Consider the following 26,159-nt stretch of genomic DNA (forward strand, 5'->3'; position numbering starts at 1 on the left):
TTTCTGGGACCATTCTCTCCAGGGATAATCATAGATAAGATAAAGGAAGATTGATTCATGCAAATCCATGGAGGCAAATTGTAAGGAACAAGGACTACAGGCCAAGTACTGTACGAAGTGCTCATGATTTTATAAGGATTAAATCCATCAGATGCTAGTCCAAGCCTCACACTCCGAGGATCGCTTGCAAAGCTTGGAAATTTACTGTCAAATGATTTCCAAGCTAAAGAATTCGCAAGATGCCTTAATAAACCATCATCGATTCGTCCATCATGGTGCCACATCATAGACTTGGCTGTCTTCGACGACATGAAAAGCCTTTGAAGCATTGGTATTAGCGGAAAATATCACAAAATCTTAATTGGCTTCTTCCTTGACTGTGCATGATTTTCATCATCATTCACATATTCTGTATTTCTATTCATCCAACGAGATTTACCGCATGCATGACAACACTGTTGGTTTTTCTGATCACCTTAATACAACATGCAGTCATTTGGGAAACTATGAATTTTGTTGTACCCAAGGCCTAAATATTTTATCAGTTTCTTCATATATTTGCATGAATGAGGGATTTTTGTAAACGAAAACATATATCTCAAAAACTCTAATAGCATTGTCAAAGAGTTTCCAGTCCACCCTCCCAAACATTTTAACTGAAAAAGACAGATACAGAAGGACATTTTTGAAAATTTTGATCCCTCGTAAAGTTCTTCATTCATTTCATTAAGTAACATGTAGAACTTCGCCGCTTCTCCATTTGGCTCTTCATCAGGTACACTTCTTCCCGTTCTAGTAAAAGTATTTCCACCAAGATTACAATCATCGGATGCAACAAAGTCGGGTGGAAACGATTGGAAACCATGATTGCGCATATTAAATGCATCTCGCAACGTACCTTCCATGTCATCTTCTCTAGCAAACCGATGGTAAGCACTATGAGGATAAGTCGGATTAATCGTTGAAGAGGTTCTACTAGGTGTGCATTCTTCATGGAAATCCATTTTTTATACCATCGAATAAACCAAACAACAATTAGATGTTCGTAAACAACTTCACGAAAATGCCAATTGATGTTGCCACACTTCTTACACGAGCAAAGAATCATATTCTCTTGGCTTGCATTTTGAAATGCAAAATTTAGAAAACTTTGTACTCTATTTCGATAGTTGTTGCTTACCCTTGATAAATTCATCCAAGACCGGTCCATTTCTTAATTCTTGAAGCCTAAAGTTGACAATAAATTACATGGGTAAGTTGTTTATTTATAAGTATAAATAAGTTATGTAAGTTATGATATGATATATATTTATGTATTATGTAAGTTATGTAAGTTATGTGAGTTATGTGAGTTATGTAAGTTATGATATGATATATATAAGTTATTGAGTTATGTAAGTTATGTGAGTTATGAAAGTTATGATATGATATATAGTTATGTAAGTTATGTAAGTTATGTGAGTAATGAATTTGAAATATAGGTTACATATCCATACTAATATAGGTTATATATTAAAATATAGGTTTTAATATTTAAAATATAATATTTATAATTATGTATAAAATTGAAAAATTTATTAGTAATGAATTTAAAATATAGGTAATATATCCATACTAATATAGGTTATATATTAAAATATAGGTTTTAATATTTAAAATATAAAATAAATAATTATGTTTAAAATTTAAAAGTTATTAGTAATGAATTTGAAATATAAGTTATATATCCATACTAATATAGGTTATATATTAAAAATATAGGTTTTAATATTTAAAATATAAAATAAATAATTATGTTTAAAATTTAAAAGTTATTAGTAATGAATTTGAAATATAAGTTATATATCCATACTAATATAGGTTATATATTAAAATATAGGTTTTAATATTTAAAATATAATATTTTTATTATTTTAAAATTTAAAAGTTATTAGTAATGAATTTGAAATATAGGTTATATATCCATACTTAATATAGGTTATATATTAAAATATAGGTTTTAATATTTAAAATATAATATATGTAATTATTTTTAAAATTGCATAGGAATAGTTAAAACCAGAATCTATCTATTTCCTGGTATTCCACTTGTTCAAATAATTCTCAAATTACTCATACGCTTTAGATCCAACTTTTCTAGTTACAACTTTCCTAGTCTGTAAATATTTTGCAACCCATGGAGTGAAATGGTAAAAAATTTGATATCTCCTAACTAAGGTTTTAGATTTGAGTTTATCATTATAAACGAAAAAACAATGCATGAACAGCTTGCCTCTTGAACAGTATCTGATCTAATTCGACTTTAGATTTAATGCAATCCTTGTGGTTAAAAGATTAAAATGTAGTCTTAAATTGTACACATAAAGTTCATAAATAGTTTTCAAGTAAATTTAGGGTTAAATGCTGAAATTAAATCCAACTTTTTAGGGATTGTTTATGTGAGGGTCAAACCTTTGAAATTGATCATATAAGGGTCTAATATTTACAAGAGTGTGAAAATAGGATTTTTCACGCGCTTCAGCCAGTTTAAGTAGAAATTTGTTTGTTAGATAAACAAAAAAATTTATGAAAAGCCAAGCAAAATGTAAAAAAGCATTACTTATTTAAACAAAACAGAGTCCTATAATACATGAAAGTCAGATACCAAGGTATACATACATAATACATACATACATACTTTGATGTTTCCGAAAACCTAAGGTCACTAGTCATATGTTTCAATAGCATGCTTCAAAGTTTACCCACATTATACTTACACAGGATTGAATTCAATTTGTTAAGCCAAGTTTCAGTATTGAATACTAAATTGATCAATAAAAATTTCAAGTAGTATCTAAACAGCCAAATATCTACCAAGCACAGAATAATTTCTTTCCTGGGAGCAGCACACAATCTTACATCAATCAACTCATAATCTAACCCATTTACTAAGAACTAGTTTACCATACCAAAATTAAATCTGACCCAAAAAAAGAAGAACTTAGCATAACAAAAAATACCAAACTTCATAATTCACTGATACGCATACATATGAGCAATTAAAATTCTGCTTACCTGATTGAAAAACAAACGTATCATGCTTTAGAAAAGAAAAATAAGTTTATTAATAAAGTAGTGTTGTCAAAACAAAACTAATAAAAACAAATACAACAAGCACCCTTATAGACCCAAAATTAAGATAAAATTTTAGCATCAAATTCATCTCAGTACAGTAGCAGACAACATAACAAGACAACCAAATTGCTAAATTACAACAGCAATTCCTAATAAGCCAACGTAACAAGCCATTTTTTTAAACTAACAGTACAGTGTGAATCAAAAAGGGATTCAAACTAAAACCCTAATCCAACACCAAAACTTGAATTAAGGGAAAAGAAAACAGTAACTTGAGGAAGATGAAGAGAAATGAAAGCACTTCGGAATGGATTCCACGAGTAAAAGGGTCAAATGATAATGTTTTTAGGGATCAAAAACCCTAAAACCAAAGACGATTTGACTACATTTCAAGGTCAACAACAAAATATAAACAAAAAAATCACAAAAACATGAAAAACCCAAAGTTGAAACATGCAAAAAAAAAAAAGAACCTGATTGAAGCTTGACCAAAAAACAGAATGGGAATGTTCTTTTCTTTCTTCGTCTTCTCTTTCTTCGTATGAATGTTGACAAGAAACCGAAACAAATCTTTTCTTTTTAAGTAAATAAACTAAATGAAGAATCGAAGAAACAAAAATCGAAGAACCGAAACAAGTCATCTCTGTGAATGACTGATTAGGGATTTGGAAGGGGAATTAGGGGTTGAGAGCGGGAATGTGGAAGAAAACTGATTTGTGGAAGAAAACGAGGCCGTTTAGTATTGCAACATTTGCGGCGCTTAAAAAAACGCCACTAATTTTATAACTTTTGCGGCGTTTCAGCAAAAACGCCATTAATAAATTAAATTCCTGCACCGAAACGGCATCGTTTTGTTTAATTTTTAATACATATTCACAGCGTTTTTAGTCCAAACGCCGCTATTGCTTACATTTTGCGATGTTTTTCAGAGAAACGCTGCTAATGATTGACTTTTTAAATATATATATATATGTCTAAAATAATATTATTTAAAATTTTCAAATTTTAATAGTTTTATAAAATTAAAATTTGATACATTAATATGACATTATTTTTAATTGTTAAAATTTTATAAATTTTATAAATCTTAGAGAGTGTATAATTTAAGTATTTTAAATATTCAAATTTATAAATTACTAATATTATTCAAATAATGTATTATAATTTTAAAATTATATTCTATTTTTAAGTGAAAAACAAAAGTAAATAACACAATTATCAAATGTCATCATAATATATATGCTACGATTCAATAAATTAAGCATTCATGTCACTTAGAACCTAAAATCTTGTGTATATATATATATATATATATTATAACATAAAAAGAAGTAAAAGACAAAAATTATTATTTTTTTGAATTTGGTATCACAAAAGTAATTAAATCCTAAAACCATAAAACCCTAAACCCTAAATCCTAAACCCATAAACCCTAAACCATAAACACTATACCTTAAACCATAAACACCAAACCCTAAAACCCTAAACTTCTAGGTCTTATGAGTCGTAAACACTAACCTCTTAACACTAAATCATAAACCCTAAACTTTAAACCCTAAACCCTAAACTTATACCCTAAACCCTAAACTCAAAACTTTAATACCAAAATAATAAACATTATATCATGAACCCTAAAACCCTAAACCATATACAATAAACCTTAAATACTAATCCCTAAACCTTAAAATAAATTTATTTTTACGGCATTTTTATCAAAAACGCCGTTAATGCCACTAAAGCTCAACAACAAACGACATCATTTTCTCAAATTTTTTGCGATGTTTCTAAAAACGTGCCGCTAATGCTTGATCTATTGCGGAGTTTGTTGAAAAAGTGCCGCTAATGCCACTAAAGCTCAACAAAAAACGAAGTCGTTTTGCTCAAATTTTTTGCGGCATTTTACAAAAAACGCCGCTAATTCTTGATCTATAGCGGCGCTTCTCAGAAAGCACCGCTAAAACTCGATCTATTGCGGCGTTTCTTAATTAGCGCCGCTAATGCTCAATCTATTATGGCGTTCTTTAAAAGGCGCCACTAAAGCCAATAAAGCTTAACAAAAAACAAAGTCGTTTTGCTCAACTTTTTTGCGGCGTTTTACATAAAGCGCCGCTAATTCTTGATCTATAGCGGCGTTTCTCAGAAAGAGCCGCTAAAGCTCGATCTATTGCGGCGTTTTTTAAAAAGCGCCACTAAAGCCAATAAAGCTCAACAAAAAATGAAGTCATTTTGCTCAACTTTTTTGCGGTGTTTTACATAAAGCGCCGCTAATTCTTGATCTATTGCGATGCTTGTCGAAAAGCACCGCTAATACTTGATCTTTTGCGGCGTTTTTTATTCAAACACCGCTATAAACGCCACTAAAAACCTATTTTGCTATAGTGTCCATATATTACTTACTAAAAATCCAGTTAATAGATCAATGGATGTCATGTGCATCAAGACTAAAGTTTCAAATTTCGAAATTGTTAGGAACTTAAAATAATCCAATTGGAGAATATGGACTAAATTTGCAACTGTATGTTAGTACGAGACTAGTAATTGAATTTAACTGAATAGAGTTAATAGCTACTATTTAGGTTAGGACTAGAATTTCAAATTTTAAAAAGTACAGGGATTAAAATTGATCAATTCAAAAATACATGACAAAATTTAATTAATTTAAAGTATAATGACTAAATCTATAACTTTAACAAAATACAAGGGTTAATAGTAAAATTTAACGAAATCAAACAACCCATACCATACTTAGTACAATTACTATGTCAATATCTCAACCACATTTATTTAAAATGTGAAGTTACTCAATTAAACATAGTCATAGGAATCAATCGATATTTAAACATCACCATATTCATGAACTCTTTTATACTTTTAACCCAAGTAATCACTTATGCTAGTAGCATCGAATACATGAGCTATTATATGATAAGACGTTAAATTTTTATAATACAGGACTTAGTTAATCAAACTCGTTAATGTGCAAACTCTCGAATGCAAAAGCTTACAACACTACAGTAGAACAAGTCTTTAGCGGCGTTTTTTTAGGTCTTTAGCGGCGCTTTTTAACGCCACTAACTCCATCTCCGACGCTTCTACAAGCGCCATAAAAAATGCCGCTAACGACAACGTCGCTAACTTTTGCGGCGCTTACATAAAGAAACGCCGCTAAAGATCATGTTCTTTAGCAGCGCTTAGAAAAAAACGCCGCTAAAGATCATGTTCTTTAGCGGCGCTTAGAAAAAAACGCCCCTAAAGATCATGTTCTTTAGCGGCGCTTAAGAAAAACGCCCCTAAAGATCATGTTCTTTAGCGGCGCTTAGAAGACAAACGCCGCTAAAGATCATGTTCTTCAGCGGCGCTTAAAAAAAACGCCACTAAAACTCATGTTCTTTTGTGGCGCTTTGGAAGAAAACGCCTCTAAAAGTAATGTTCTATAGCGGCACTTCTTCAAAAACGCCGCTAAAAGTGGTGTTCTTTAGCGGCGCTTATTTCACAAACGCCACTGTTTTGATATGACTTTTAGCGGCGCTTTTTTAAAAAACGCCACTAATTTTGGGATTTTTTTAAAATTAATTTTTTTTATTTTTTTCAGCCCTCCTGCAATAGCAAATCAAAAGCAACCAAATCTAAACTAACCAAAAACAATAAATTTATATAATATTTCAAATTAAATGACTAAAATAATATTAATTGATAAATAAAAGTGAATTCATACTTTTCTTTACAAAAGCGTTAAAAGTATTTATGCAACATACACTATGATGGCGGAAGTTATGATCATGAAACATCTTCATCATAATCAAGTCTTTGTTGAAGTTCGTCAGACTTTTTGCTCTCTTTCGCTTCTCTCGATGCCGCATCTTTTGAAGTTGTAGCTGTAGTTCTTCATATTTCTTTTGAACCTCTGCTTCTCTCGCATGCCTCTGCTTCTCTCATTGCTTCTCTCATTGCAGCATCTACTTCTCTCATTGTAGCCTCGCTTCTCTCACGCCGCCTCTGCTTTAAGTTCTTCTTTGAAGTTCTTCATATTTCCTTTGAACCTCAAATGTGGTCGCTTGCATCCGAGCCATCCGGTCTTTTAACCTCGAACTTCACTTTGAGATTGACTCAAGCCATGTATTGGTGTGAGTGGATCCAAAATATTGGGTTAATGATAAAAATCCTTGAAATCGAACCCACCATACTTTTCAGACCCAAAACTTCAAGAATAATCCGGTTATCAATGTCTTCAAGATGAACAGAACTATCACTAGAAGCAATCGCTTCAGACTCGATTTTTTTCCTTTAGTTTTTCCTAATAAATAAATCACATAGTTAGGAACGCAATATATAGTAAAAAACAAATGCAATATAACAATAGTCGCATTACATGCAATGAATTAAACCATTAGATAAAAACACTATAAATAACTAAAACAAGTGAAATCGTATTAAGTAAACGTACCATAATTTCACCAGCTTCAGGAGTCATAGCAGATCCATCTTTCTTCTTATGTGTAATTTCAAAAAGTTGTAGGCGTCCAACTTTTGACCGGACGACCGCTCCTATAATATAGTAGTAAAAATATTATTTAATAGAAAGTTATACATATTTGAGAATATTAAAAAGTAAAATACCTCCGCCTCATTACACATGCAAAACTTCTCGACCTTACTGTGTGAGTGAATTTTTGTTATCGCCACTTTTTTCCAACTCGCTCAATATCCTACGTTATAAAATTTTTAGTACGTAAATAGTAAATACTATAAACCAAAATAATTACAATAGTTTGGAAGTACGTCGTACCTCGCCTTTCTGAGAATGCCAAAATCTAACTGCATCTTCCCATTGGTACCTCAACATACCCAGCGGGACATTTTGCAATTTCTCATCGAGGGTGGTTTTTGTCTTATAATAATTTTTCTTCAAAGTACTTTTATTGTCTCTCCATCTTTTTCCCAATGCCTTCTTTACATAAGCATCGGAGACTTCTAAAGCAAACCTCGCCTACAAAAAACACAAGTTAATAAACTAAATATAAATGAAACTATTTCTCATAATTGTTTATGACATTAACATTTTGTTACCTTAATATTATCGAGGGCTTGGTTTTTGTTGCTATCGGGCATTTGACGCCATGACTCGTAGTTGATAGGCAACATATTCGGATTTCGTGCTAAAATGCCCATGTATCCTGCTAAAAGTCGAGCTTCTGATCCAACAGGCTGACCAAAACTATTTCTGCATACCTTGACACGCTCGACTGGATCTAACTCGTATAACTCTCTAAGTATCGTACGTCCTCGACCTCTACGCGTCCCACCATTTTCAGCTACAAATGGTATATTATAATATAAGAATTTGAAAAATAAATCAATTATAAGTCAACACGCATGGAATTAATTAAGTTACTTTGAACTTCCGTAGGATCCTCGTGTAATCGAACATTCAAGATCCAATTGTCATCATTGTTCAAGATTATTTGTTTCATCGATTTTGGATCATTTTGAACAATGCTTTCCTTATAATTTTTCTTCTAGGCATTTTATCTCAATACACATAAAATGTAATTAAACTTAATAACTAATTACAACAATAACAAAGACATATAAAATAGTTGAGTTATATAATAAGACCAAGATTTAATACTAATGTAAGTTACATATAATTAAACAATCGTAAAATCTTACTACATCATTATTCAGTATATCTTCATCCGTATCCCGACGAACCCATTGAAATTGTGCACTAGTACTAGGGATATTATCATTTAAGTTTTGTTCGAAATGGCAAAGTTTCGATCCGTCGTCGATGTTATCTCTACTTCCACCGCCCATGTCAAACAAGTCTCTAGGGATGTTACGAGTACAATGTACCAACCCTCATTAGTTGGATCTTTTGAGTAAAAACTTGTTTGACTTGACTTGAGAATACATACTACTCATCTATCGCTTGTTGTCCTGTGAATCAATCGGTCAAAGTTCACCATTGTAAAACCAAATTGATCTTGCTTGATTCCACGAAATGTATTAACATCGCCCAATCACTCGAAATAAGACAACTTTCCATTTGCCGTAGTAATCCAACTCAATTATGTCGAGAAGTCGTCCAAATATTCCACATTTCCTCGACAGATTATTGTCCCTAGCGCTAGCATAACTTGTAATTGCGTAATTAACAACTATTCCATAATTTTGCGTTCTCCTCAACCTCTCGCGATATTTTGTATGAAATCTGAATCCGTTGATGAGGAACGCACTATATCTTTTAACCACTCGATTTGGACCTTGGGAGAGCCATTTAACTTCGTCGTTTACGCTCTTCCCATTCCAAACCTATTGAATGGAAAGTAAACTAAATAATTAAAATGTTATGAGAAAGCATTATAATTTGTGTTTAAAGCTCCAACCACATACCGCTTGGCTTAACCATTCATAAAGATTCTCAGAACAACTTATTGATATCTCGATGTTGTGTTCTTCTGGGCGCCGCACGAGATCTCAATATTTGTTTGTACTCACTATGTTAAAAAAATGTGATCTTTGTTAGAAGATAAACAATTTTTAGTTTGATAAATATTTCTAAAATTTGTAGAACTTACTTCCGTAAAGGTTCCAATGATTCATGGTGAAACAGAACATATCGATGTGCTTGTACCCAAGATAAATTATCTAATTCTGCAATTTCAACTTTGCCGATTGGTTGTCCAAAACTTTGGAACAAATAAGTATCGGCTAAGTCATAGTCCGTGAGTCCAGCATTCCTATTTGGTCTGTTCAACCTTGTTTCGACATCTTCCAAATATCTCGAGCAGAAGGTCATACATTCCTCTGCCAAGTAGCCTTCAGCAATCGATCCTTCTGGATATCGCTTGTTGCGGCAATAAGACTTTAATTTGGATAGGAACCTAAACACAATATACAACATTATCAAAAGTTGTAACTAAAGGCATTGAGGTGAATGAAGGAAAATTTTTAAAATAATTCTTTAAGACCTTTCTATGGGATACATCCATCGATAGGAAATGGGTCCGCCAAGAATTGCTTCGTACGGGAGATGAATTATCAAGTGAACCATAATGGTGAAGAAGGAAGGTGGGAAGATTTTCTCCATGTTGCATAAAGTCAAAGCGGCTCGATCCTGTACCTTCTGAAGTTCTTGAACATCCAAAACTTTGCCACAAATGGCTTTCATTATGTTGGATAGTTCAATGATACAAGACGTCACCTTCTTGGACATACAACATCGTAGAGCAACTAGCATTAAATCTTGCATCAAGATGTGATAGTCATGTGATTTTAGCGAATATAATCTTCGATCTTTAACACTAACACATCGAGATATATTTGATGCATACGCATCCGGAACCTTTATATCCTTCAACACCATGCAAAACAGTTCTTTCTCCGTCTTGGACATTGAGAAAATAAAAGGCGGCAACCGATATTTCCCATTCGGAAGTGGATTGGGATGAAGATCAGGCCGAATTCCCATTTGGACTAAATCAAGTCGACTCTGAAGATTGTCTTTTGATTTTCCATCGACGTTCAAAATTGTACTCACAATGTTCTCACAGACATTTTTCTCAATTTGCATAACATCAAGATTGTGTCGTAGAAGGTGATGCTCCCAATAAGGCAACTCAAAAAATATAATTCTTTTTTTCCACAAGTCCGCCTCATTAGGATCGTCCTCTTCGTCGGAGCTTTCATCGGCTTCATCATTTGATCTTCTGTTTCTCTGCGTGTTTGGCGGTTGGTTCATCTTCCCATAAATGAAATTCATATCTTCCAACATGAACAAGATTTCGTGAGCCACCGTCCGGAAAGGAGCTTCTCGAACTCTTCAAAGTCTTGTCAAATCTGTAACTCAAATCTAAATCTATGATTTTTCGGTAACCACCGACGATGCCCCATGTAATGTAACTTCTTCCCATTGTACAACCATTGCGAGCATGTTTGTGCAAAGACAACAAGGACACGATAACGACCCTTAGTACTCCAACCGGATAAATTGGCATAAGCGGAAAGTCATTTATGGTCCACATCAACGCCGCACGTAAATTAAAGTTCTCCTTTCTCAAGACATCGTATGTCTCGACACCACCCATAATTGTTTTAACTCTTCAATAAGTGGTCAGTAAATAAATGTCGATATCATTCCGGGCCATTTCTCTCGTGGATAATCATAGATAAGATAAGGAAGATTGCTTCATGCAAATCCACGGAGGCGATTGTAAGGAACAAGCACTCATCGCCAAATCATCGTAGGCGGTGCTCATGATCTTGAAAGGATTAAATCCATCAGATGCTAGCCCAAGCCTCACACTCCTAGGATCGCTTGCAAAGTTTGGAAATTTATTGTCAAATGCTTTCCAAGCTAAAGAATCTGCCGGATGCCTTAGTAATCCATCATCGGTTCGTCCATCATGGTGCCACGTCATTGACTCTGCTGTCTTCGATGACATGAAAAGCCTTTGAAGCCTTGGTATCAACGGAAAATACCGCAAAATCTTAACTGGCTTCTTCCTCGACTGTGCATCATTTTCATCGTCGTTCCCGTCTTCTGTGTTTCTATTTATCCAACGGGATTGGCCGCATACATGACAGCACTGTTGGTTTTTCCGATCGCCCCAATACAACATGCAGCCATTTGGGCAACTATGGATTTTGTTGTACCTAATGCCTAAATCTTTTATCATTTTCTTCATATCCTTGCATGACTGAGGGATTTTTGCAAACGGGAACATCTCTCTCAAAAACTCTAATAGCATTGTCAACGAGTTTCCGGTCCACCCTCCCAAACATTTTAACTGAAAAAGACGAACACAGAAGGCCATTTTTGAAAATTTTGATCCCTCATACAGTTCTTCGTTCATGTCATTAAGTAGAGCGTAGAACTTTGCCGCTTCTCCATTTGGCTCTTCATGAGGTACACTACTTCCCGGTTCGGTAGAAGCAGTTCCACCAATATTACAATCATCAGATACCATAAAATCCCCTGGGAACGATTGCACACCATGATTGTGCATATTAAATGCATCCCGCAACATACCTTCCATGTCATCTCCTCTATCAGACTGATGGTAAGCAGTACCAGGATAAGATACCTCCATCGTTGAAGAGGAAGTACTTCTAGGGCATTCTCCATGAAAAAGCCATTGCTTATAACCCTTAACAAACCCATCAACAATTAGATGCTCGTATACAACCTCACGATAATGCCAGTTTATGTTGCCACACTTCTTACATGGGCAAAGAATCATGTTCTCTTGGCTTGCATATTGAAATGCAAAATTTAGAAAACTCTGCACCCCATTTCGATAACCGTTGCTAACCCTTGACAAATTCATCCAAGACCAGTCCATTTCTTAATTCTTGAAGTCTGACGTTGACGTAAATTTGCATGGGTTAGTCAAAACGCCAGTTATAACTATAAATGAGTTATGTAAGTTATGTACTAAGTTATGTATTAAACAATAATGTAAGTTAGGAAGGTTATGTATTATGTAAGTTATGTAAGTTATGTAAGTTTATATAAAAAAATTTATATGTATTATGTAAGTTTATATTAAAAATTTTTATAAGTTATGTATTATCTTCATCATAAAAGTAATGTATTATGTAAGTTTACATATATGTAAACTTGCTTAAATTTTAGTAAGTAATAATTTTAAGTAACATACTTAAATTTTACATATAAGTAAACTTACTTAAATTTTACATATAAGTAAACTTACTTAAAATTTAGTAAGTAATAATTTTAAGTAACATACTTAAATTTTACATATAAGTAAACTTACTTAAATTTTACATATAAGTAAACTTACTTAAAATTTAGTAAGTAATAATTTTAAGTAACATACTTAAATTTTACATATAAGTAAACTTACTTAAATTTTACATATAAGTAAACTTACTTAATTTTTAGTAAGTAATGTATTTAAGTAACATACTTAAATTTTACATATAAGTAAACTTACTTATGTAAGTTATGTAAGTAATGTATTTAAGTAACATATTTGAGTAATAAATTTAATATATATATATATATTAGTAATAAGTTAAATGAAATTGTAAAAATATATTAAAAATATAATAAATTTGAATTTTAACTTTAATTTATGTATGTTATGTGAATTTTAACTTCAAAACAAATAAAAATAACTTTGAAGTAACTTATATATGTTATGTTAGTTTTAACTAAATTTTGTAAGTTATCTAAAATTAAACTTAAAAAAAATTGAAAGTTTGAAAATTTTTCCATGATTCAAATTAAATAAAAGAAAACAAAACAAAGTAAATTTCCGTGATTAAAATAGCAACTAAAGGAAAAACCAAAATTTTGGAGGAAAACATATAAATATTTGCAAACTATATACAAGCTTTTAACCAAATGTTTATATTATTTAGACATAAATAACCTTCATTTTCAAATAATTTAGTTGCGATATGGAATAATCAGATACAACAAATAAGCATATTTGATATCAATGAAACTTAAATGTGAAAAGAAAGTGGATTAATTTGTTTTTAATGTAACGATAGTTAAGAAATTTCAATAATTTTAAAATAAACAAATTTAATCCAATTCCCAAAGACAATTTATTAAATTGTTCCTTAATTGCTCAACATATATAGCAATCGTTGATGGATGATAACAGAAAACATAAGTCGAAAAAGTACATGGCAAAAGTAAAATAAGTAAAATGAGTAAAATGAAACATAAGCTAAAGGAAAACATCCAAAACCAAATACATATATACAAAACAATAGTTCAGCCAAAACAAACATTTTTCCCTAAACATCATGATAAAACTATTACTGATTTAAGTTATGAACTAAAACATACCTTAATATTTCACTCAACTTTGTCTACTTCACTCTCACCAGCAAATAGAGACTGCAGTGAGAATTATTTATTTTGTTAACTGATTTGGGAGAATGCATATAAATAAGGGAAAAACTGTCAAATTTTAACATGTACCTGCCCAAACAATAGTTCAGCCAAAACACAGGCAGCAAACCAGATGTCAATGGTCAGATATGTATTAAGTTGCACCAAATATTAATTTTGCCTACAATAGATGAACCATGATCAGTTAGCAGCAAATATTTTTTCATTTTAGCTATCAAATATGTAAAAGTTTATCGATATCACAACCAAATATTACTTGGAAACATTAAATGGCAGCTTAAAACTTTACCAATTTTAAAAAAATTCAAATACTTAGAAAATATTGGGTTCCATCCACTGCAGCATTCTTACATTTTCATATTTTACCGATATCTACAGCATTCTTACATTTTCATATTTTACCATTCCTATTGGTAGAGATATTGCTTTATAACTAAAACTTATTATTGCAAACATTCTTACATTTTCATATTTTACCATCTACAAATTTAAAAAATTATTACGTAAACATATCTAAATTTGTATTATAATATTTAGGTAGATGATAAATTGAAATTGAGCGTAATGGTTATTGGATTAGATATTGATATTTATTAATAAAATTTAATATTTAAATAAACTTGTTATTATTGTTATTACTTGAAATACATTATATAGTACTATAAAAGAATGTTTAAAAACTATTTCCTCAACGTTAAATTAAAAAATATTAAAAAGATATTAAAAATTTATTTTGCAATTTAACATGCGGGACGAGAACTGAACCAAACAATGGATTGGCAATCACCATTTTCATGTCTCAGATAAACAATGGATTGGCTTCAACTCAACCAAACAAGTATTAAATCACTGACAGTCACCGGACCAAATAAGTGGATTCAAAACAGTAGCTTTATACCTTGGAAAGTGTATCGGCCAAAACTGAAGATGGAGTCCGAAAAGCTTCTGGGAAAGTTGAAGCTTCAAATCGTCGGTAGCTGAAAGAAAGGAGCCGCTTTAGCCTTCACTGGAAGCGGGACTAGAGGAAAGGGAAAAATAAAAATAAAAACAGTTAGTTGCTTAAAAGGACGAACTTACCGATGGTTGCAGCACCGAAGACGGACGGAGAATGTGATGCAGCATAGGAGACGGCAGAGTAGCAGGTGGTCGAGTTTGGGGAGCTGTTAGGGATTAGGGGAGATTTTAGGGATTTGGGGGGAGAAAGAATTTTGGGGGAAATCTGGGGGAGAAAGAATTTTGGGATAACAGATGAAAAAAAACGATCGGGTTCCAATTTTGGTCAGAATGATGGAAAAAAACGACGCCGTTTTCATCTAAAAAATTAACCATTTGCGGCGTTTATATTAAGCGCCACTAACTATAAGTCGAAACGCAGTTGTTTCATCAACAAATAGCGCACACCTGTGGCGTTTTTGAATAAACGCCACTAATAATACAGCGAAACGGCCTCGTATCGATAAATGTTAAAACATTTTTGCGGCGTTTTAAATAAAGCGCCACTAAATATAAATCAAAATGCAGTCACTTCATCAATACTTACCTCAAACTCGTGGCGTTAAAAAAAATCGCCACTAATAACATTTAAAAAACGGCAGCGTTTTTATAAATGTTAGAATAATGTTGCGGCGTTTTAAGTAAAGCGCCACTAAATATAAGATCAAACGATGTCGTTTCCCCAACATTTAACTCAATCTTGTGGCGTTTCCAAACAAACGCCACTAATACCATTGACAAAACGACAACACTTCGGTAAACATAAATACAATTTTGCGGCGTTTCATGTAAAGCGCCACTAAATATAAGATCAAACGATGTCGTTTCCCCAAAATTTAACTCAAGCTTGTGGCGTTTCCAAACAAACGCCACTAATACCATTGATAAAACGACAACATTTCGATAAACATAAATACAATTTTGCGGCGTTTAATGTAAAGCGCCACTAAATATAAGATAAAACGATGTCGTTTCCCCAACATTTAACGCAAACTTGTGGCGTTTCCAAACAAACGCCACTAAAATAAAACATATAAAACGTAACGTTTTGCAGTATCAGGCACAAATTTTGCGGCGCGTTTTAGAAAACGCCACTAATTTCTAACATTTTGCGGCGTGCGGTTGAAAACGCCACTGAGGACACTGATCAAAACGCAACGTTTTGCCATTTCTGAAACAAAGTTGCGGCGTTTTTATATAAACGCCACCATGAAAACGGAGTAAAACGGCATCATTTTTCATACTAATCCATATTTGTGGCATTTTTTACTAAAACGCCACTAATGCATAAACACTAAAATAAATTTAATTTCTATCCTTTTTTATTAACCTTAAACCCTTAGAACCATAAACAGTAAGACATTAACTATAAAAAACTAAACCCTAAACCGTAAACCCGAAATCTAAATAAAAAACATTAACCATTGACGGGGCAACACTAAACCCTAAACTGTAATATACCCTATAACACCCTAAACTTAATTTAAACCATAAATATATATTATAAGTTACAATTAAAAGTAATTAAAAAGAATCGATATTGCTTGTTTAAACCTTAAAAATAACTTTTCTTTATATTTTTTATCAAAATCCTTAACCCTACTTAAACCCTAATACCAATAACCTAACCCTAAAACCATAATTACACTCTAAGACTCTGACTATAAAAACTAAACTCCAAACAATAAACTTTAAAACACTAAATATCCCAAACCCAATATAACATGCCGGCCTAAACCTTAACCTACAATATATTAATATAGTACTAAACATTAAACCTTAAACCCTAAACCCCTTAAACTATAGCCCTTAAACCCTCTTAAACCCTAAACCCCAAAAATTTTTAATCAATATTAATTACTGCTTCCATAATTCTTTATAAACATATATGACCTTTTACATTAATATATATATATATATCTATATGTGTATATACATGTACATCAATATCCACATGAATTTTTTAGGGGTTTAGGGTTTTAAAGATTATGTTTTTAGAGTTCAGGGTTTTGAGAAAGCAATATGGCCGGCATCGATTTTAACAGCTTAATGGTAACTTAAATGAAAACTTCTAATTATAATTAATATAAATAAATCAATTAAATAACAAATAGAAAAATAATTATTCTGCGGCGCTTATCAATAAACGCCGCTAAATCACCCAAATACTAAGGAAAACGACCGCGTTGGGCTTATGTTATTGGCGGCGCTTACACAAAACGCTGCTAAAACCCCGAATACTCAGAGAACGATGTCGTTCGGCTTATATTTATTTGCGGCGCTTTAGTAGAAACGCCGCTAAAGTACTGAACATTAGCGGCGCTACCTCAAAAACGCCGCTAGGTTACCGAATGTTCAGAAAACGGCGTCGTTGGTCTTAGGTTTTTTTGCGGCGATTTATCAAAAACGCCGCTACATCCCCGAATGCCCGGAAAACGACGTCGTTGTGCCGAGGTTTTGCGGCGCTTTATATAAATCGCCGCTAATGCTTTTTCTTCAGCGGCGTTTTACGTTAAGCGCTGCTAATGATTGATCTGGAGCGGCATTTGTTATTCAAACGCCGCTAAAAACGCCGCTAAAATCCTGTTTTGGTGTAGTGCAAATACTAAATTCTAAACTCGAGTATCCAACTAACTTTCCAAACAAAGTTTTCAAGGATTATAATTTAATAAATAAATCCTTTTAGTCATTATCATTTAAACAACTTTTATTCCAATCAACATATTAAAAATTTTATTATCAACCTATAATCAAATCGTAAATCAACTATTAGCTTATTCGTTTCACTCCTTTAAGCACGTAAATTAGCGAAAAATACAAGCCGTTATTCCAAAGGTTCAATGCCTAGAAACAATCACTCCACAACTTTTGCCGTTTCTTCATATCAAATTAATAAGATTATATCGAAAAATGTAATCAATTAAATTGGATACAATGAAACCTCTCGCTTTCCAAAACCCCATCAAGACTCAACCTAATCTTCACTAAAATTTATTTTTAAAGATTTAATTCTGATTTAATTCTCATTAAACACCTAATTCCTCTCCAAAATTCATCAAGAAACACCAAAAATCATTTTCTTCCCGGGAATAGGAAGAAAATGACAAAGATTTCACTCAACCATGTAAAAGTTCTCTTGTAATCGTCGACAAAACATGAATATTCTCCTTTATCTTCTTTAATTGATAGATTTTGGCTCAAAGATTGAAGAAATGTTGAGAAAAATTTTCTTCCCTTGTTCTTTTCTTGGTTCGGCGTGAAAGAGAACATGAAAACAAACTTTCACTTCTATTTTCCTTCGAAAAAATATAACTAAAATAGCCCTTAGGTATAATTCCCACATAAACCCCTCAATCTTCTTTCCTTAATAAAATCTAAACCTTAGATTTGTTACTAGACAATTTGACTTTTCTTTCAAAAATTTTTTACCTCCAACCAATTTAATAATAAGTCTCGGTGAAAGTTCACTTTCATGGAATAATACGATATTAATTATTGGAAACCTCTTTGTTTAAATTCCGAAACATCATGTATTTCAACACTAAAATTTTTGAGGCATTATAAGAGGTAATCTTACATTTCTTACACCGAATGTCCTCTTAAAGTAATTTTGAACATATGGTGTAGTAAGTGCTACACCAATAGCATAGTCATTTTGTTAGGCCCAAAAATACTAAGGGTGTAAATTGGTATTTTAAAATTTTTTGTATACTTTTCTGAATGATAAGGAAAAGAATAAAAAGCTTAAACAATTTGATTTATAGTGGTTCGACCTCAATTGCCTGCCTCCACTCACTACCTTGATATATCTCAATTAAAGATTTTCCAATTCACTATACTTGAACTGTTACCTTTCAAGGAAAATGTATAACCTTTACAATCTCTATTTTTTTCACAAGGCTTAGATAGAACCTTTTCCCCTAATTTTTATGGCCAAAATAGAACAATTGGTGATGTGAAAGAGAGTAAACAAAGTGACCTCTACAAAGCATGTGTTTACAAAAATTAAGCTCCCATAGAAATGAAATGAGAGTGATAAAAGATCTAACAATAAACTCCTAGAGAATATTCACAAGAGAAATGAAAGAATAAAGATTTGAAGACTTTTCTCTTGATCTTGATGCTTGGATATCTCTTTCTTGAGTCTTGAAGTGTTCTTGAAATGTATTTATATTAAGGAACAAGTTTGTAGATTTTATAGTTATTGGGGATGAATCCTAATTGTTGGAAGCAAATTTTAGGCTTAAAAATTATCAATGCAATGTATGTCTCGAGACTTGGGAATATGTTTTAGGCTGTTGGAAGCAACTTTAACCCTTATAAATTATATATTATACAAAATGAGAACCAAGTTTTTGATGACCACAACATGTAAAGAGAAAATAATCGAAATGGCACTCGAAATAACATTGGGCTTATTTAATTACAGATTGATATCTAATACTTATATTCAAGTCCAATTAACATAAGATTTTTGTTTCTCTCCTCTATTTATGTGTGGCATAAATACGGATGTTTTCCAGGTTCATTGAAAAAATTCACAATTGATGGCACCAATTTCTTGAGCCTTAATAGAAGTTGAAGAAAATGGATAATAAAATAATTCAACACATTTTTGTGGTTCTTCTTGTGATGGAATCTCTCTCATTACATAAAAGAGTTGGAGGATTATCGAGAGCCGAAATAGTGAATATGACATGTACCAACGTAGTGGAGTATAACAAAACTTCGTTGGTTTCAAGTTTCATTGCTGTGATGCAGAAACTCAGTGAACAGATGCGTGAATCAGGTTTTGGAATAGCAGTTTCTGGTTCAGGGTTTGACACTACCCATGGCCTAGCTCAATGTTATGGGGATCTATCATTGGTCGACTGTACATTGTGCTATGCTGCGGGTCGTTCGATTCTTCCTCAATGCTTTCCGTTCAATGGTGCCCGAGTTTTCCTTGATGGGTGCTTTATGAGATCCGGGAATTATAGCTACTATGATGAGTACCTGGGACCTAACGACATGGTAGTCTGTGGGAATGCAAGCCGCAAGGGATTGAGTTTCCAGACATCGGTAAAAGAAGCAGTGTCACATGCGGTGGCTACTGCACTGAAAAACAAAGGCTATGGTAAAGCACAGGTTCCGGTTTCGGGAACAAATGAGACAGTCAATGTTCTGGTCGATTGCTGGCGGACGTTGAACCGAAGTTCTTGTAAAGCATGTTTCGAGAATGCATCGGCGGAGATGTTAAGGTGCTTGCCATGGTCTGAGGGACGGGCACTCTATACTGGTTGCTTCATGAGATACTCGAACATAGATTTCCTCAATAAAGAACTTGCAGATGGAATTTCAGAAGGTAAAAGAATATATAATCGAATCAGAAGTCTGATAGGTTTGAGTTATTTTGCTGGAACTATATGTGACAAAATTCATAAGCTAACTTGATATGTATTCATGAATTTGCAGGAACCGTTATAACTATAGTAATTTCTACTGTCAGTTCGCTTGTTGTTTTAGCTGTTGGTGTAGCTATTGGAGTTTATATCAGGAAACGCAGATACATACAAAAGAAAAGAGGTAAAAGGCTTATTTACTGAATCAAATGTTTAGCTCAGTTTGATCATGCAGTCACCTCAAAAGAATAAAGGAATGTTAGCCAATGTTATCTAAATTATTCAACTCCATTGAATTATTACAATATTGCTATCTGGAATAGTGGTGAGCCTCGTCTTTGTTGCTAAACTATTTCTGAATTCCAGGTTCAAATGATGCAGAAAAGTGGGTGAAAGTCCTTCGTGATAGTAACTTGAATTTCAAGTACTCTACCCTCGAGAAGGCTACCGGTTCATTTGACGAGGCAAACAAGCTTGGGCAAGGAGGATTCGGGACCGTTTATAAGGTAGTTGATGTGCTTTGCTTCTACATTTAACGGGTATTTTATGGTTAATCATTTATCTATCACCTGTAGGGAGCTCTGTCTGATGGAAGAGAGATTGCTGTCAAGAGACTTTTCATTAACAATCGACACCGAGCAGCAGATTTCTACAATGAAGTCAACATCATAAGCAGTGTGGAGCATAAAAACCTAGTGAGATTGTTGGGATGTAGTTGTTGCGGACCTGAAAGTCTTCTCGTTTATGAGTTCCTCCCTAACAAGAGTCTCGATCACTTCATCTTCGGTAAATTTTATTCATGTCGGATACTTTTGATAACGTGTCATCATCCAAGTCACTGTAAGTTATTTCTCCCTTTCAAAACATAAATAGATCACAGCAGAGGTAAAGAACTTAACTGGGAAAAGAGATTCAAAATCATCATGGGGACCGTAGAAGGTTTAGTTCATCTTCATGGCAACCCCACGAACAAAATCATTCATAGAGATATAAAAGCCAGCAATATTCTATTGGATTTAAAGTTCCGAGCCAAAATCGCTGACTTCGGCTTGGCGAGGAGTTTTGAGGAAGATCAGAGTCACATTAGCACTGCCATTGCTGGAACATTGTAAGCAAAAGCATCACCATTGTTTTTTTTTTCTTTCTATTTGTTCTAGGAATGATTTATTATTTAGCACAAAAAATAACTTTTGTTCGACCATCTACAGGGGATATATGGCTCCTGAATACTTAGCCAATGGGCGGTTAACGGAGAAGGCGGATATTTATAGTTTTGGAGTTCTTTTACTAGAGATTGTTACCGGGACGCAAAACAACAAGGGTCAATACACAGATTACTCATACAGCGTGGTTGCCATAGTAAGCTTCAAACATAAACTTTTTTCCTACACAAAGCACCACTTTGTGAGAAAAAAAACTAAAGGTTCCTTGATATTTTCGTGTTTTCATGTGTGGAAACAGGCATGGAAACACTTTCAATTAGGGACAATGGAGGAGATTTATGACCCAAATTTAATGTTAAGTGACGATAACCGAAGCAACAAGAGTGTGAAGAATGAGGTTTCGAGAGTAGTGCATATAGGACTACTTTGCACACAAGAGAGTCGATCACTAAGACCATCAATGTGGAAGGTACTAGAGATGCTAAAAAGGAAAGATGAAGAACTCCCTGCACCAACTCCTCCTCCTTTTATGGATGAAAATACCATGGAATTCAACGACCGCAGTGAGAACGAATGGCATCCCATTAATGCAGCCGGTACTGATTCGATTGCCACTATCACCCATAGTTCTTTTTACCCTAGATGATTTTTAAAGTCAGATCAGACGCAAGTGAAAGAGTATATTGGGGGAAATTAAACCTTCAAAATGATCCCACTAGGTAGAATAAATTATTATAAATGCAATATGATATTAAAATTACCTAAGCAAGCTAATTCCATTTCAGATGAGAATGGCTAAGCGAGACAACACTGTTCTGTAACTTACAATGAAAAATATTGTTGATTTATATTACTGGAATCTTTATTATTCATGAAATATCCATATTTGATATTCGTGTTTAACATAAATTTGAGCATAAAATATGATTTTAAAAATAATTAAGCATTCAAATATTATCTGAATTAAAGCCGAACAACAGATTGTTAGACAATTGCGCTGAGTTCGATTCCGTCTGGTTGCACCTTCAATTTTCATACTTAGTTTCCTTTGACTAATTATGTGTTTTTCAATTTTATTTTATAAATTTTTAATATTATTTGATAAGGTAGGAAAGTTTTTTTCATTTAAGTAAATAAAAATAATCAATAACTTTTATATAATCTTTTCGAAAAAAATAAATTGTCACTACACCAAAACAGGCTTTTAGCGGCGCTTTTTTAGGCCTTTAGCAGCACTTTTTAGCACCACTAAAAGTATTTGCGGCACACGTCGCTAACTTTTGCGGCGTTTTTAGAAATAAACGCCGCTAAAGGTCATGACCTTTAGCGGCACTTTTCCCACAAATGCCACTAAAGACCAGGACCTTTAGCGGCGCTGTCCTCACAAACGCCACTATAGACCATGACCTTTAGCGGCGCTTTTGTCACAAACGCCGCTATAGACCATGGACTTTAGCGGCGCTTTTCCCACAAACGCCGCTATAGACCATGGCCTTTAGCGGCGCTTTTGTCATAAACCACGCATACAGATTACACTTCATCTGCTGCTGAAACTTAACACAATTATTCTCCTGCAAAAGTCTAATTATATAATCAGTGTGCACCTTCAAGTTCAAATATGATTTTATTATTAATGCTATCATACCCCATTGAGCTGTTGGTTGCACCTTCGCCATAAGAGCTTGGCAGGTCACTAAGCAAGTATTCAGCTGGTTCCTTACTATAATATAGGATATCATCTCGTAAATGCCCTGCACCAGCACACCTTCACAAAGAAACAGAACAAACTCAGCACCATTTAAGGGTTAAAAAGCCAATAACTGGAATGTTAAATGGCAAAGGGCAAGGATAAAAAACTGGTTGCCTAAAATATGAAACAAAATAAAAGCCTTGAAATGAAAAAAATTAAAGAAGCAAAAGGTCGGCACGTTCAACTGAGTCCAGAAAGAAAAGAAAATAAAGAAATAAACTCAGTACAGTAATCCATCATTTTGCTCTCTGGACCACCTGAATCACGAATTTGATTATACATATTGCTGGTACAGTAAAAGAGTGAGAAGATAAACTTCATTCTGATTCTTTAATATCTAAATAAAGGGGGGAAAGAGAAAAAAGGAAATGAGACATACCTTTCAATAATAGTATCAACATTTGCTTTGCTTTTAGGACTATGAATGAGAACTCTTATAACTGTGACTGCAATTCGATATCAGAGTCATCAAAATTGTCCATTATAGTGATTACCTGAATCGTGATTACCTGAATAATACAAGCTTGAACAAGTCAGAATCAAAGAACAACCAAACCAGATCAAGTGAATCAAGCAATGCAGATGAAGCATATTCATATATAAACTGTATGTTCAGCCGTAGGCAAGTCCAATTAACTTAGAATGAATGAATTATTAAAAATTTTATTGAAAACAGTATATATATATATATATATATATAAACAAAAAAAAGAGTTTAAATGAACAGTTTGAATCAACAGAAAAGAAAAGCTATGATAATTTTGAAGACTTTCATGCCTAGATAAATTAAGTTGAAAAAATATAATTTCAAGGCAAAGTATTTCAAAGATTACTACAAAGCATATCCTGTAACAACAAATGCTTCATCTAAAACAGTAAATCAAAATAATAAAGCACCAAACTTGTATACTGCCCACCATTATAAGTCACTAAAAGCAAGAAAAACAAAAATGACTTAATTCACGGAATTCACGAATGTTAACATCAGACATGAGTTTAAAACTTTTCCTTCGGAAGGATGTTCAAAACTAGAATCCACAATAGATCGAAGCAGCTCTGGTTTCAGCAGAAAGCCCCTGAATCCCGAACTATGAATTCCAACATACCCCCTACACCACATAAAAAGAAATGAAACAAATTAAAATCAAATTGCTTTACACAAAAACTAGCAGATTATATTAGAACATTGTTTTCCTTAAAAATATGTATAAGTTAAAATGACTAACTTCTTAGCAGAATCAGCAGCCTTAATGGAGGCAGAGTCAAGGGCTTTTTCATCTTCTTCTTCGTAGTCGAGAAGCTCTTCCTCGTAGGCGTCGTTGTCCTTTATCTCCCCCATTCTAATCAACCAATAAAATGAAACAAAATAATAACAAATTCATAGTTGGGAAAGGGAAATAATTTCCATTAAATCTCCCTTCTCAACTTCTTGTTTATCTCCTTCAACCTCCTGTAATTTTCTTCCATTCCCTGCAAAAACACACACAAAAATGGAATAAAGAACAACAACAAACAGAACCCCACAAAGCTTAAAAACTAAATTGTAAACCTCATGGAGAGAAAAAGAAAAGGTTTAGGGATTTGAACGGTATTACGAGATGTTAGGGCAAAGGAACTCATGGAATTTTGAGATTAAAAGGGAAAAAGAATTAAGTACAAACCTTTATTTGGGGTATTTAGGGCGCGCGATGGAGATGAGAAGAAGAGGGAGTAACGAGCGGGTAACCAAAATTTTTTTTGTTGGGAGTGAGCGGGATTTTGAATATTTTTTGCGGCGTTTTTTATAAAAACGACGCTATTGCTTACCTTTTACGGTATTTTTTATAAAATCGCCGCAAAAAAATTATTTCATTTTGTACAAAACGACGCCGTTTTTCTATGCTAAAAATCTTATATTTTTTCTGCAAAAAATTATTTTAAAGTAAAATTATTTTTTGTGGCGTTTTTTATAAAAACGCCGCTATTACTTACCTTTTGCGGCATTTTTCATAAAAATGCCCCAAAAAATTATTTCATTTTAAATCAGTTAAATTCTTTTTTTAATTTAAACATCTAATTTTACGGTTAAAATTATCAATGTAGCAATTAGAAAATGATAAAATAATTTTATAGTCTTTAATGTTTGTAATTTTTATTAATTTGGTCTTTTCTTTAAAAGTATATAAATATTATAAAATAAAAGTTTAAAATCTTTTAAAATTTTTAAAAAATTTAAAATCTTTTAAAATTCATTTTAAAATTTTAAATCACGAAAAATATAAAACCTTTCAAAATTTTAAAAAAAATATGTTATTTACTCTTTAAATGATAATTAGAAATGTTCACTACCCATACAACCCACCTAGTCCAAAATATGGTTAGGCTTAGATTTATATTTTTTTTATTGTTTTTAAACAATGAAATGGGTGATTCGAGTAAAACGAGCTTGAAGTTGGAAAAGTTTTTAAAATTGGGCATTCGTAACACCTAATCCATAAACCTTAAAATGGTAATACTTAAACCTTAAACTCTAAACCATGCATTGTAACAGTCAAATCATTAACGCTAAACCGTAAACCATAAACATCAAGCCCTAAAACAGTAAATTTGATCATTATCTTATAAGCCGTAAACACTAACCTCATATTAACACTAAAATGTAAACTCTAAACCTTAAACTCCAATCACCAAGCCCTAAACCTAAACCCTAAACCCTGAACTCAAAACTATAATCCGAAAATAATAAACATTATGGTGATATTTATTCATCATTATCCACTAACCCAACCCAAATCCAAATGCAAACCCTACCCTACCCTACTCTGCTCATTTTGTTTTCCCAACCCTGGACCTCAGCACTCGCCACTCACCCACCCTAACGA

The 26,159-nt window shown here is 33.0% G+C and overlaps 1 protein-coding gene and 1 non-coding gene across 6 annotated transcripts in view; one reads left to right on the plus strand and one right to left on the minus strand.

The window, feature by feature from the left end:
• Nucleotides 1–22,392, plus strand: part of LOC105765996 (cysteine-rich receptor-like protein kinase 2) — a 41,892-nt gene extending 19,500 nt beyond the window's left edge. The window contains exons 2-8 of one of the 2 annotated variants that reach the window (XM_012585288.2): nt 19,528–20,348; nt 20,459–20,569; nt 20,752–20,891; nt 20,961–21,171; nt 21,259–21,493; nt 21,594–21,744; nt 21,847–22,392. In XM_012585288.2, the coding sequence (XP_012440742.1) occupies nt 19,592–20,348; nt 20,459–20,569; nt 20,752–20,891; nt 20,961–21,171; nt 21,259–21,493; nt 21,594–21,744; nt 21,847–22,194 (1,953 nt within the window). In that variant the 5' untranslated portion in view covers nt 19,528–19,591 and the 3' untranslated portion in view covers nt 22,195–22,392. Of the gene's footprint in view, nt 1–19,527; nt 20,349–20,458; nt 20,570–20,751; nt 20,892–20,960; nt 21,172–21,258; nt 21,494–21,593 lie in introns of both variants that reach the window. The other variant, XM_052631634.1, reaches the window with a different exon arrangement.
• LOC105765998 (uncharacterized) lies at nt 20,555–25,045 on the minus strand. Of its 4 annotated transcripts, none has more exons than XR_008196305.1 (6): nt 24,960–25,045; nt 24,525–24,768; nt 23,678–24,407; nt 23,194–23,313; nt 21,112–22,186; nt 20,555–21,034 (listed from the first exon to the last, which is right to left on the minus strand). It is a non-coding gene; the product is annotated as an uncharacterized LOC105765998 (transcript). The 4 variants fall into 4 exon arrangements; XR_008196304.1 differs by lacking the exon at nt 24,960–25,045 and adding an exon at nt 24,894–24,953; XR_008196303.1 differs by lacking the exon at nt 24,960–25,045 and adding an exon at nt 24,848–24,953.
• Between the last annotated feature and the right edge of the window lie 1,114 nt (nt 25,046–26,159).

This window comes from Gossypium raimondii, chromosome 5 (assembly GCF_025698545.1).
Source record: "Gossypium raimondii isolate GPD5lz chromosome 5, ASM2569854v1, whole genome shotgun sequence".
Taxonomy (NCBI): domain Eukaryota; kingdom Viridiplantae; phylum Streptophyta; class Magnoliopsida; order Malvales; family Malvaceae; genus Gossypium; species Gossypium raimondii.